A 13461-nucleotide genomic window follows, 5' to 3' on the forward strand; every position below is an offset into this window, starting at 1 on the left:
AAGGAGAAATGTTTGAATCTGAGACAAATTCTTACTCTTCTTGAATTCATGGGGGGGGCAGAGGTGGGAACACTTTAGTGTTTGGCAGCATTCTTGTATTGTTTTCTGATGGTAGAATATCCAGAAGAAATGAAAATCTGTCTTTCGTAGGCCATCAATACCACCATGTGTTACGTGCAGTGACACATACAAAAGAAGGACCATATTTTTACACAGATGATATGAATTAACAGTTTAAACTGTTCTGTACAAGCAAGATGCAGATCTAGAACTAAATGAAATTGAGATGAGACTCTCCCAATCAGGTTTAGTGGCTTCCAGTTTTAGAAATTCCTGCTTTTGAAGGAGGACAAAGAACTGAGAAAATAGGTTTAACTCAGCATCTTCTCTGGTCCCCCACCTAAGTGGATATAGTCACACATCATGTTCATTCATAATTCCAGTTAATTCATCACATCTCTTTAGTAGGGGATAATCTGATCAAACCATGGAGGTATATCAAGCCACACAAGTATTTTTACACAGGGTTATTTGACAACAATTATTTTTATTATTTAGATGCCCTTTCAGTTAAAAACTGCAGGCAGAAATTAGAGCAGGAAGTCAGGCAGGCTGAACTGTATGGATCCCTTGTTCTTAAATGAATGAACCATCATTCTGCACAGCATATTTTTTCTCCTCAGAAGTCCTTTCCTGCAGTATTCCATGTTTGCTAATTTAAGAAGCAAGCAGGGAGATAGAAACTAAAAAACCCAAAAGCCAAAATACAAACAAGAGGAAATTTAAGGTAAAGGAGTAGTAAACCAAAGTATGAAAATTCATTGCAGAACATATTTTTACAAAAAAAAAAAAAAAAAAAGAAAAAAAAAAAAAGAAAAGCAGAGACACAGAGGCAGACAAGTAGTAAAGACAATTCCCAAGTAATATCCTGAAGGACCAAATGATAGGGAGTGCAACTGACTGACAGCTCTTTGCTTTCCATGTTTTCCTGACTTGATTCTAAATGGGTAAAGATCAGAGAAGCAGAAAACAGTGAGTTTCTGTATTCAAATGTAAGGGACTATAGATACTGGGTACTCATGTATTCTTTTCTAAATTTTAGAATTCCAGATTTAATATGATTCACACAAAATATAGGAATAAATTCCTTCTTGTTAAAAATGAAACAGAGCATTCATATAGAACATACACTAAAGGGGATATTATAGCTCAGTTAATTATTTTATTTTATTTTATTTTTCTTCTCCTATACTTAAATATGGAATCCAGGAAACTACATCAGTTTCAGAATATCGTGTTACAGCATTGGTTCCTAAAGCAAGAACCAACAGAATCTGGTAATACCAATGGATAAAGAGAGAAAATATACTGAATTATAATCAGGAAGATAAAAAAAATGACAAACTATATATATAATGAAGCAGCTAAAGAAGGAGAACTTCATTCTTTACATTTTAGTTATAAGAGGAGCACCATATTGCTTTTCTACATATATCGGCAGCCCTTGTAAATTCTTACACTTATACGTAACTTAATCAGCATTAGATATGGACAGCATTTGCCATTATCAAAACACAATACTGGTATTTAAGTGGTATTTTCTGGAAGAGTCATAGGTAGCCATACCCTGAATATACAAGGGATGTCTTTCCGAGTTGCGTGTATTACATCTGATGCTAGGACAGAGCTCACACAAAAATCTTCATCTCTAGTGAGAAAAGAGAACAGGAATATCACATACAAGCACATACACAGAATATTCAGCAAAATCTAATTGGTATCACCACTGTTTCAATAGGCTGCATCTCCTAACACCGCACAGAGGTCACAACTGCTTTGTTATGCTCTAACCATCCTTGACCCAAACAACTCACAAGCCTCAGTTATGTCTCTACAGCATCTGGTACGTGTATCTCAGTCCACCTGAAGTTAAGCGGGGTGGCTTTGTGTAGTTTTAGTGTCTAACCACACCTATTCTACAATTAGAAGCAAGAATATTGCTCTTCCAGCCCAGCAGACACATTAGAAATGAATAATTCATACCTCAATGTGTAGCAAGAGAGGGGCCTTTGGAAAAAAAGAAAAATCACATAAAAAGCTCTTGGCAACATAATTATAGTTCGTGGGTTTCAAATAAGGGTTTTCAAAACAGCTAGATTTTATTCTCTATTACAGTAAAATAAACAGACATCAGAACAACTTTTGCATTTTAGAGTGCTCCACCCCAGAGGGCTTGTCTCCACTAGCCTTTTTAAACTGAATTTGACCAAGTTGATCACCATAATTGCCAATTTTAGTGCAAAGATGACACTAATGTCTGAAACTTGCCCATGCTAGAATTCATAGCTGTGATGGTTAACATCTATTAAAAACATCTGAGAACCCTCAGATGACAGCCTCAAAGGGGCAGCCACAATAAGCAGATAAAGCATGGGACAGTTGGTATATGGTATCTGGCTGAGTTGCTTCAAGCAATGTGAATGCTGCTATTTGCAATACTTCACATTCCTGCTCCTGCTGCCAGCATGTCAGAGCTGACACTGACAGCTCCCAGTGAGTGTGAGAACAGCACAGCAGTACTGGTGTAACCCCACGGTACAGCTGTCTGGAAAAAATAAAAATCAAGGTGCTTGTGAATTGAACTTTATATTCAACACAGGTACAAAGGTGCTGTAACATTAAAAGGTATGCTTTCTTGGTATTTCCATAAATTGAAATAAAAGAACTTCCCTGGTTACTCTGATCAACATAAGTCTCTGATATTTGGTTCACTGGTTCAGATGGTTCCCCTTGAAGTAAAAACTCCTGTTCAAAGGCAGGGTCAGAGCCATTGTAGTGGAAATTAGTTGGTGCTTTTCTGCAGACTACTTCAATTTTTCTAACATTCTTGAACTTACTGGGTATGGGATGATCTGTGACTCGATGTTGAGGTCAGAGTGCATGGGAAAAGCAATCTAACTATATATACTTGCTTTTTACAGGTGCATATGGAATTCTAGGAAGAAGCATGCCAATGCTGTGAATACTGGTGATTGCAGTGTGAGTGACTGTAAAGTCACTTAAGTGATTTCTTGTTGAGCCAACTTGATCAGCCTAAACTCAGCTGAAGTTTATGTACTGAATACATGAATCTTCTTAGGCCAGAGCTCTCAAAATCTTAAAATTTCTTGTATACTAGGAACAAACACTCCTGTTAAGAAAAAAGTAGAGAGGATTTCTACTCTGCTGCATCAATACAAACCTGAGATCCAAGACTTGACTTGCCACAACTCCAGGCTGGGTGGATTTTCCTTCAGGCACATCATATAAAAACAGTTTACAGTCACAGACAACTGCATAAGCCCTCTGCCACCCCTTCTTAACTCCTGTAGGCTTTGGGACCTGCAGGTAAATAATTGATTGCTTATTACATATAAGCACATGTAGAAGACATAGAAAGCAGGACATTTAGAAAAGCTTATACTTAGATCAATGGAATTAGAGCACATTCTACTTGTCCTTCAAAACAGGATGAACAATATCAAGTAATCAAGCAATCATTTTTCCTCTTTTAAGTTCAACCATTCCTTGTTACAGCTTAAAAAATATCTTAAGATTTCTATAGAGATACTAGGTTTGGATACTCCACCAATGCCAAAGTAGTAGGATAGTTTAACTTTTGTATTATGCTTACATCAAAAATGACAGAAATTCTTTCTTAAACCATTCGTTTTTTTTCCCTGCTGCTTATGAACATTGTAGCTACTGGTCTACTGACCTTCAGCTCTTGTAGTAAAACCAAGTGTTTCTCCCACATCTAAAGCAACAAAGGTTAAATAAAATAAATAAAAAGTTACATAGATGGCACACAAAGCCTTAAGGCTTTAGCACTATTTAGGAAATGTGTTTAAACATACTTAGAGGTTCCAAGCTGTAGAGATGTAAGTGAGGTTAAGTATTCTTCTCTTGTCCAAGAAGAAAAGACTGTTACCTTGACATAGCCTTTGTAGGCTGTTCCTATTCCTCTTTGCACATCTACTCCAAGGGGCCTTTTGGCTTGTTCAGGGGGTATAGGGCAGACCTGAGGTGCACTATCCTTGCAGGAAACATGGCATGCAAATGAACACACTAAGTACAAAAGAGAAAATTCACAGTGAAATATGTGTATGAGGCAATCATAACAGGTGATTAACATAGTCTACACTCAGCAAGTTAATTAATCACACTGAAACTGGCAGTCAAATATTGCAATAGCTCACTATGCTGAAGGAGTGAACACACACATATTGTAAGAGACTCCCCAAAGTGCCTTTATTTCCTCTTTTTAGCCTATTACATACATAAAGGGCAGGAACTGAGTTCACATTTCAAGGAAAATTAGTTGGGCAGCCTTGCTGGTGTTAAGCACTAACTAACCCAGTCACAGAAGAGAAACAGTATTAATAAAGAAGGAATAAAAATTATAGGGTAGTGCTAATAGATGTTTAATTTGATCCACATATGCAAGAACACTGCAAAGACAAAGTAAAACTAGACTGATCAAAACCCAGAAAGGGTTAAACTATTAAACACAAGATATAGACATAAATAAAGCATAAATAAAGGAGAAACCAGGGACAAGGACTGAAATACTGCATGATGGAAGAGCCATATATACCTATTGCTGGGAGTTCCAGTAAGTTCAAATAAGGAGCAAACTAGCATTGCATGCTTTCTTAACATTTGCACCACTTTGTGCTGCACCAGCAAGGGACAGGCGTCTCTAGGTCTTGTCTACAGAGCACTTCACACAGAAGCAGTACACAGAAAAACCTCATCACACATGCTATTTCACATGAGACAGACTGCAAGAACTGTGGAACGAGTTAATGTGTTATATCAAGACATCTGACCCACAGCTTAGGGGTGAGATCCTTCCACTGAGATTTTGCTTTGTTTGTCCCAGCTATCCTGTTTCTACCAGCAGGCTTGGGAAGGGAGGAAGAGAGGGCCACAACACTCTGATCTGTCCTCTGTTTCCTCCTAACCATATTCTCAGAAGTGAGAATCTGGCAGATATCCTAGGTACATCTTGTTCTGTAATTATGAAGTTTCCAAGGATTCCAAAAAACCTGGAAACAGCTTGCTTCTGCTACAGCCACAGACAGGGCAAAAAACCTCCTCCTCATGATGCCTGAGGGAAGAGACATCAGAGGGGGCAGCCCAGATCAGGTTGCCTGGCTTGTTCTTTGAGCTCCTGTCTGCTCCCAGGAGGGCAGAGGTTATCAAATAGTCATACACACAAAGTACTGTAGGTGCTCCCCAAGATCAGGTAATAAATTCAGCTCTTTGAGGAGGCATCATGATTATTAGGGACTGTGGTTTCAAGGTACACCAGTTACAGAATAGGGAAAATCCACAGGATAGAATCAGTTCCAGTCTTTTGTCAGTGTAGCTGTATCCATAGTCTCCAGGATTAGAATGAGGAGGAACTGGGAAATGCAAGTGATTGAAAGGGGAACGTTTGGTGAAATTTTGGTCTGTTGGAGTCATCTCTATTTTTATATCAATGTGATTTAGTTCTTTTCTGTAGCAGTTAAGAACTGCTGTAGATGGGGCAAAATGGAAAACTAACGATGCAGAGCTTAATCAAAATACACAAGACAAAAGAAGAGTGAAGCCAATAGCTACACTAAAGGAAAAAGACAGTTTCAAGCTTGCAAGAAGAGATGCAAAACAAGAGCTCAGAACTGTCAGCAACAGGAGACAAAAGGCAGCCCCAGGGCAAGTGTTGGCAGTGATAGGTCTTCCTGGGGGAGAACTGCCACCAGAAGATCTGACAGGAAAAAAGCCCTGAAGGGTAGATGAGGCAGTCTATAAGTGATACTGAAGCAGTGGAGAGGCTGCCACTAGCAAGAACTAAGCTGGACACAGAAATAAAGTTATTTATACTGTAGTATGTATACTACATGGATTTGTGGCCTATTTAACTAAGCTCATGTGTCTAATCAATATATATTAAGTGTTTTCAAATGAAAATACCTCCACATACTTGAACATGAATTCAATAGTGATACATGCATCAGAGAAAGCACTTTAAATAAAACTACTGGACAGCAAGACAGGCTACAGGCCAAATAATAGAGCAAACAGTCCTCCCAACATATGGGGTTTATGACCAGAATAGCATAAAACACATAATCAGACTAATGTCACCAGATTATTCCTGCACTTTTCTCTAGTACAACAAAAGAAACCAGTCCTGTCTTCCCTACCTCCTCCCTTGCACTATAACAGCACTAATGGTAGTAGAATTAATTAACAATATGCAAGGAAACCATTATGCACATTCATTATGCATCATCATTCTTCTAAATAAACTTCAAGAATATGCTGTGATGCAATAGAAAGGAAAATCATCCAGTGGCACCCATCCCTCTCATTCCCTCCCCAAATAAATGGTTGTCTTAAAATACATTGGGATGCTTTTTTGAGGGGCTTGCTGAAAATGTACAAAAAGTTTCACCAACTCACCGTCACAGGCATAACCTTGTCGAACCAATCCCACCATAAGAGAGGTGCAATGGCTACACTGAGTGGGGCTTGTGAACGACTTGATACTGAGCTGGTGAGCTTTAGGCTGAAAGATACATTCAGGATAAAAAATAACTTCATTTTCTGGACTTAAGTAATGCAAGGACTTTCCTACACCACCCTCCAGTGTATCAGTGTGTACATCATGAAGCCTGCGCTTCTTCTATGTAAGTGCATCTTGTAGCAGGTGTTGCAAGACAACAGTAACAGTTTTATTTCCAACTCCAAAAGACACTCAAACCCAAAACTAAAACCATGTTTTGTCATACCCTCCAATAAAACAAAACCCACATTTGATTAAAAACAAAAACACACACATGACAAACCCAAACAGGACAAGAAAACACAGAGGGCTAATTTATAAATGATATTTTTTCCTTTGTTCTTTAGAATAAGGTTAGCACAGTCCCCCTACCTTTGGTACAGCTAGAGAAATGGACTGAATGGTGGGGGAAGGAGCAGCAGGCATCCTCTGAAGCCGAATTGGTTCCTGAATCACAAGAAACTGTAATTGAGCAAAATAAGGCTTCAAGAATTTGTTTCAAGATTGGGGCGGCAGAGCTTATTGTTCCGATTTCCTTTTTCCTTTCTTGAAAATTATCAAAAATTTAATCATCATAAACACTGCCATTCTGATTTAACAGAAACAGATTGTGTTTTAAAGCACTCACAGGAAAGCCTGCACACTAACAAACAAGCAGCAATACAGAAAACATGAAAATGAGGTACATCAACATACACACAGCCAGCGAAAAGGTTTCATTTGCAACTGTCCTCAAAGCAGGTGCAATTAACACTGAGACATTGCAAATATCCAGCATTCAATCCTGCTTCTTCATAATGAATGCTGCAGTATGTATTTATCATGAACAAGACAGAGAGGCTTTCTGGTGAATTACTCTTCAGGGTAAAATTAACGGGTCTCTTACTTCTTGTGGTTGCTCTGCAGTTACAACTGAAGTAGATGGTGAAACCTCTGACTTGGGACCCTGCATTTCCTGCTCACTAATAGAGCTGGTCTGCAAAAGGAACAGCAAACATGTTAGATTAGATACCACACATCTGATGAAGTCTCCTCATGTCAACAAAATGGAAACAAGACCTGGTGCTGATTTCTATATGAAGTACACATACATTTAACATCCACTCTGAGAAAAGATCCTTCCCCAAAACAAACCCTGACACCTGATGGAAAAGCTGGAAGTACTGAAATGCAAAATCTCATAGCAGACAGCATAAATGCTCTAACAGTTGTATTCTCCCAGCAAGGCTGTGTCTAATCTCTTGCTTGCAGGTATGGAATTATGTTTGAGTAGCTTGGCAATCATCCCTAAAATAGCTGATTTCTCATGGCAGCTTACTACACTAGGATTTTTCTAGCATACAGAAGCCAGAAAGTCTGCCACAAGAAAAAAATCTTAAAGTAGTAATACTCAATCTTTAAAAAAGTTGTTTAAGAATTATTGGCCTCTGTCATTAAAAGAATCATGTCTAATTAATCACAGTGTCTTATATTTCACTAATATTTAAAGCTAGCATCCATTACAAGCCATCTATTAATTTCACACTTAAATTAGCAACTACTAATTGCCAGCACAAGGGGGAAGTATGCTACAATTGCAGAGCTAAAGCAGCTGGGTGTGGAAGTAGGATTCTGTATTACTGTACTCTCAGGACATCATGAAAACTGTGATTAACGAACATGAGATTAGACTTCACATCAATGATGTAATTAGCACTAAAGGCAACAAGTAATGAATCACCCACTTCCCAGCCAGTTTAGACAGGAAGACTTCTCCAGTTAGCTCACTAAATTTATTCAGATACTTGCTATTTTTGTTTTGTTCAAAACTAATTGGAAGGGCTGGGCCATTTAAGATCAAATTGCATCATTATGTAATATGAACAATTTCAAAATACTGTGTAATTCAGCTTTAGTTATAGATATAGTCAAACTATAAGACAGTAAGCCTTGAAGAGGTTTAGTGGATTAAGTTACGGAGAAATTAAGGAAGAAAAATATCTAGTTTTAGAGGGCCATTCTTACTAAGACAGGTCACAACAAAATAAGGACACAAAACTACCAGCAAAAACTTACTTCTTCCCAAAAGGCTAGCAGAGAAGATGTAGACGAAGAAGAAACAGAATCCTTTGTTGTAACAGATATGAGGGATAAAAACGATCGCTTATCACCCACAGGAAAACTTCAGATAGAATATTAGTTGACTAGCTAAATAAAATTTTATATGGCCAAGTGAAACTCATTCAAACTAAATTAATCCCAAAGCAGATGATACAAAACATCTTTATAAGTAATTGTGGAAAAAAAAAGTTATTAAGCACAGTGTCAGCAATTTTAATGTAATTCATCAGAAAATGCCACCTGCATTTCCATAGAGAATATACATTTATTCCATGATCCATTGAATGGAACCTTATTTAGTTACGGACTTGATATTTTACATGTTACAGTTTTACATCTATCTGGTACTTTTAAAGCAATGTTTTAAAATGTCAAGATTAGTAGATAAAAGCTAGTATTGAGAAAGTAGCACATATCATGCTTCTCTCTCTTCCCTCCTTGTCACCCACAGAGTACATCTTCCTGCTTCACCAAAAAGGCAGCATAGCCATTTTGTGACTGGGAACAGCAAATACACAAACTGTATGAAAATATCACATCATGTCATAGACTTTTTTGTTTTTAGCAAATGTGGCATTTCAAAAACAAACAAAAAAAAATAAAAAAGAAAAATAAAAAAGAGAGTAGACATCTCAGATAGAAAATCTAACCAGACTGATAAGATTTTAAGCTGAGCCCCTTTAACTCCACTTCATAAACAGATTGTTACAGTTCAAGCCTTTGGTTTTATCCTAAACTGTCTATGCTTTGCAAAACAAAATTTTAAAAAACCCCAGAAAAATCTTCAAGGATCAAGAGTTCATGAAGTAAGGAAATGTGATTCAATGTTGCATTTAACAGCTGCTTCCTCGGGTAATGCACAAATCATTTAAAGTGAAACGCCTACTTGGAGCTGTGATTTGAATGATTAGTTTTCTAAGGATCACAGGGTGTGTCACGATAAACTTATTATACCAACATCTGTGAGTCCTCTGATTTTTTTCCCAGCTCCTTCTCCTCTAACCACTCCATTAAGATCTGGAGCCAACCATTTTAGAAATCTGTTTAAGCACTCCTTGAACTGTGTGAACACTTTCTTGTAATAATCAGCATCTTCCAACTGCAAAGCATTTAATTCCTTATTTGTAACAGGGTGTGCCAGCATTTCCAAAACCCTCTGAATATATTTCATTTAGCAAATGTTTGAGATTAATCTAACCAAAGGAGCTAGAATGGGAAATAATTAAAGTGAACTTCTGAGAATATTTGCCAGAGATGCCAGCTTCTCTACAAAATGCCAAGCAAACTGACAGCTAATGGGCATCCAATTCTGTGCCACGCTTATTTGGCTAATATGCAAGTATACCAATCTGCCATACAGTGACTAAGAGTTACTTTTACACTATAAAAATATAATTCAGTTATCTCAATTTTGTAGTTATTTTATGTAATAACTCACTCTGAAAGTCAAATCACGTGCAAGAGGAGAGGTGTTGAAATAGTCAAAAATGGAATCTTGAAAGTCTGGAAGTTTGAGACCTAAAACCAAAAGCAGAATAGGCTTAGCTAAAAGGCAACATCACAAGTTGTGTTAGAACTCTGTTAGAACATGGTAAATTTAATTACCTGAATCTGTTCTGTATTTTTCTTCCAATTTTTTCTTCAAACCTTCCACCTCTTCCAACAGTTCTCTGTTTTTTGCTTCTGATTCCTTTAATTTACTAAAAATAAAAAAATACGATCAAAATGTAATCTGAAATGTCTCAAAGGCAGGAATGCCAGCACACAAGGTTGTTAATTTCTGGTCCTACATCTCAGACTTTCAGAAAAAGCCTTTTCGTTTGTTTGGGATTTTTGGGGGGTTATGCTGGGTTTTTTTGAGGGGCATTAAGAGTTTTTTTAAGTGATTTTTAAAAAGGATTATTAATTTTACTTATCCCCTGAACAGACACCTCATTACTTGACTAGATATCTAAAACTGTACTTAAGAATTCTGCTATCACTGCAGGTATCTGCCAAACAAAATTATTGTAGTAGTACTTTGACTCTTAATTCCCAAGAACATGTCTAACTCTCCAGTTAGTTGAAGAAATGGTAGTGAATTTGCTTTGAATTTGCTCTTGTACCTTTTCTTTTTCTCAGATGCCCCGGATTTGTAACTTACTATAGCAGTGAAGTGTTTACTCGAAGAAATTTTTACAGTTCTCATGTGACTATGTAAGAAATGTGTTGTCTGTAGAATGGAACCCTTCTGACAGAGTCCAATATCCCAGGCACAAGGAGCCATTTTAAGGAAGTTGCTGCTATTCTAATCAGCAGTTTAGCTCTGCACATTAATCCCCAAACAGAACCAAAACCCTCATTACCTTTCAAAAGATATGCTTGCATCTTTAACTTTCCGTAGCTCTTCTTGAACTAGTTGTTTGGCACGAATTTCTGCATCAAGGGCTGACTGTAATTCCAGCCTTGCTGACATATCCAACTTCTGACTGCGTCGCACTTTCCAAAGTGGATCCTGTTGCAGTAAGTTACTGAGTATTATTATCAACTGTCTAAGGATATTTCTGTTCATGCCCAAAGACATAAATTAGCCTTCACACTGGTTCAGAGAATGCTCTTTTAATCAGTTATGGATAGCATACCTGCTGCATGAAAATTAGTCAATAGTCAGTCTTCATTATACAAAAATGAAGTAATGAGTAATTTTAATATTGGTTATACCATTAGCACAATATGCTGGAAATCAAAATGCTGGATCACTGGGCACAGAAGTTAGACAGAACCCACTGGAAATGAGTAGTTTTCACTGTCCAATCTAGAACTGAGTGTAAAACTTGCACAGTGACATAATGGACTTTCAAAGATGAGTTAGATGACATTTAATGTAACCATACCAACATAAAACATACCAAGAGCAGCAAAACCATGAGAAATAAAAAAGGAAGAAAGAATCTGGGTCTGGAGATGCCCAAGATACCTGGAACGTTTGCCTAAGCAAGTCTTATGCTTGCTAAGTAGGATATACTATATATGCTACCATGCATCTAGCATATGCTACCATACATACAACATATGCTATACTTCAGCATACACCATGCAATTCTTCCCTACCACCCCAAAAGCTAACATTCTGAGCTTTTCCAGACATTTTTCAGTGTGGACTACATTTCTGGTATTACCTAATGAATATCTCTCTAGTCATAGATGAACTTGCAAATAATAGTCATGAAAATTGAGAAGCACTTTTTAAGTTGAGAAGTAACTGCCTTAGAGCAGGTTCTGTAGATCTGTAGAAACTAGTTATAATATAAAGAACAGACAGTGTTCTTTATTCTGGCAGTAGCTAAGATAAAAATGCAAACTGCATTTGATCCAATCTTTCTTCCCATTAAACCTCTCAATATTGTAAAATAGTCTCCTGATGATGCAGACAAATGTCAGCTCACAGAAATAAAACTTTCTCTTGTTCTCTCAGATTCATAGGTTTGAAAGGGGTGAGTAATTTCTCATGTGCATAAACCAGCAGCAGATGGATTCTGGATGGCAGACTGGTGATTTGCATTAGTAGGGATGTGGGCTCCCATGCCAAGCTGCAAATGACTCTTCCTTTCCTTATGCAGGTGTTTTTCTCTTTGAAACCATACTCCTTTATGAGAGCTCTTCTATTAAATTTTGGGGAATTCATGTTACTACTGTATGGGAAAATTATGGCACAAAGGTCTCATTGTTCTGCATGTAAATAAAGCCACATGCTCTGTGTGTCCCTAGTTTCTATTGGCATAAGCCATATAGCATTTTTTCACAGATGAAAACTTACTCTGTTGTCTCATTGTAACAGCAATTATTCAATTGTGTGTAATATGGTAAGCTATATTTCTGTACTCCCCTTTGATGGTTTAAGTTATTGTTTCTTTTCTCCTCTATATTGTTTAATATCTGTAATGGCAGATATTAGTATGAAACAACTGCCCCCTGTAATGATCAAATTCTGATCAGATTACCTAGTTGGATTTGCAAGCAGTAGCTAAAAACTATAAAGCAGAGCAGAGGATTAATTATTTTTAAGTACAAAAATGTAGCTTCTCAGACATGCCCAGAACATCCTGAATGTTTCCTATTTCCTTACCAGTGTTCGTGACCCCAGACTGGAACTTCTCAATGATTCTAGTTCTTCTGTCATCTTGGAAGCTAATGCTTGGAGATAGCCACGAGCATCCTTCTCATCACTTACCCTGTTGTGCAATTACAAAAACCCGTAACTTAGCAGTTTCATGGCTCACAGCACCAAATACTGTACCACCAAATTATCAGAGGGTCTGCACTGGGTTTAGAGACATAACAGGAATGAACAGAGCAGGGAAAACTCTCCCAGCAACAGAAAACTGAATAAATCTCAAATTGCCTGCCTTAAATTTTTCTTTTATCTGATTTTCTTGATTGTGGCAGTTGCTACGGTAACTGAAACCTCCCTTTTTCCATTAGCAAGAGTTCTGCAGAGATTCGCTGCTATACAAAAATTATCTGCATATTACTTGCTCAATTTTTGTAAGGGCTACCTTCCAGTCCTTTTTGTTTGCACACTGAAATTCCTGTACACAGCTTGCTAAAACAGTGAATTATATAGCAGAGAAGAGTGGAAGTACTAAGTGCTTGTCTAGTACAGCTAGTTCTGTATATTCTATACGTTAGAGGTTCTGTATGCTAATGCTGACCTTTTAAATCATGACCAACTTCCTGAATGAATTTACCAAAATATTCCAAATTGGATGATTTAACAATCACTTGAG

General features: G+C 37.4%; 1 protein-coding gene across 17 annotated transcripts in view; it reads right to left on the reverse strand.

Annotated features, from left to right (window-relative positions):
• CDC42BPB (CDC42 binding protein kinase beta) overlaps positions 1-13461 on the reverse strand; it is a 90855-nt gene that overhangs the window by 13791 nt on the left and 63603 nt on the right. For 4 of the 17 annotated variants that reach the window (XM_085580774.1, XM_085580772.1, XM_085580773.1 and 1 more), the window contains exons 18-28: positions 12801-12906; positions 11041-11189; positions 10301-10395; positions 10134-10213; positions 8651-8701; positions 7482-7571; positions 6968-7057; positions 6493-6598; positions 3971-4107; positions 3242-3381; positions 1627-1708 (exon numbers count right to left, since the gene is read on the reverse strand). In XM_085580774.1, coding sequence (XP_085436900.1) covers positions 1627-1708; positions 3242-3381; positions 3971-4107; positions 6493-6598; positions 6968-7057; positions 7482-7571; positions 8651-8701; positions 10134-10213; positions 10301-10395; positions 11041-11189; positions 12801-12906 — 1126 coding nt within the window. The remainder of the gene's footprint in view (positions 1-1626; positions 1709-3241; positions 3382-3970; positions 4108-6492; positions 6599-6967; positions 7058-7481; positions 7572-8650; positions 8702-10133; positions 10214-10300; positions 10396-11040; positions 11190-12800; positions 12907-13461) is intronic. The other 13 variants (XM_021541363.3, XM_021541361.3, XM_077783951.2 and 10 more) reach the window with 5 other exon arrangements.

This window comes from Lonchura striata, chromosome 5 (genome assembly GCF_050655825.1).
Source record: "Lonchura striata isolate lonStrDom1 chromosome 5, ASM5065582v1, whole genome shotgun sequence".
NCBI classification, from domain to species: Eukaryota; Metazoa; Chordata; class Aves; order Passeriformes; family Estrildidae; genus Lonchura; species Lonchura striata.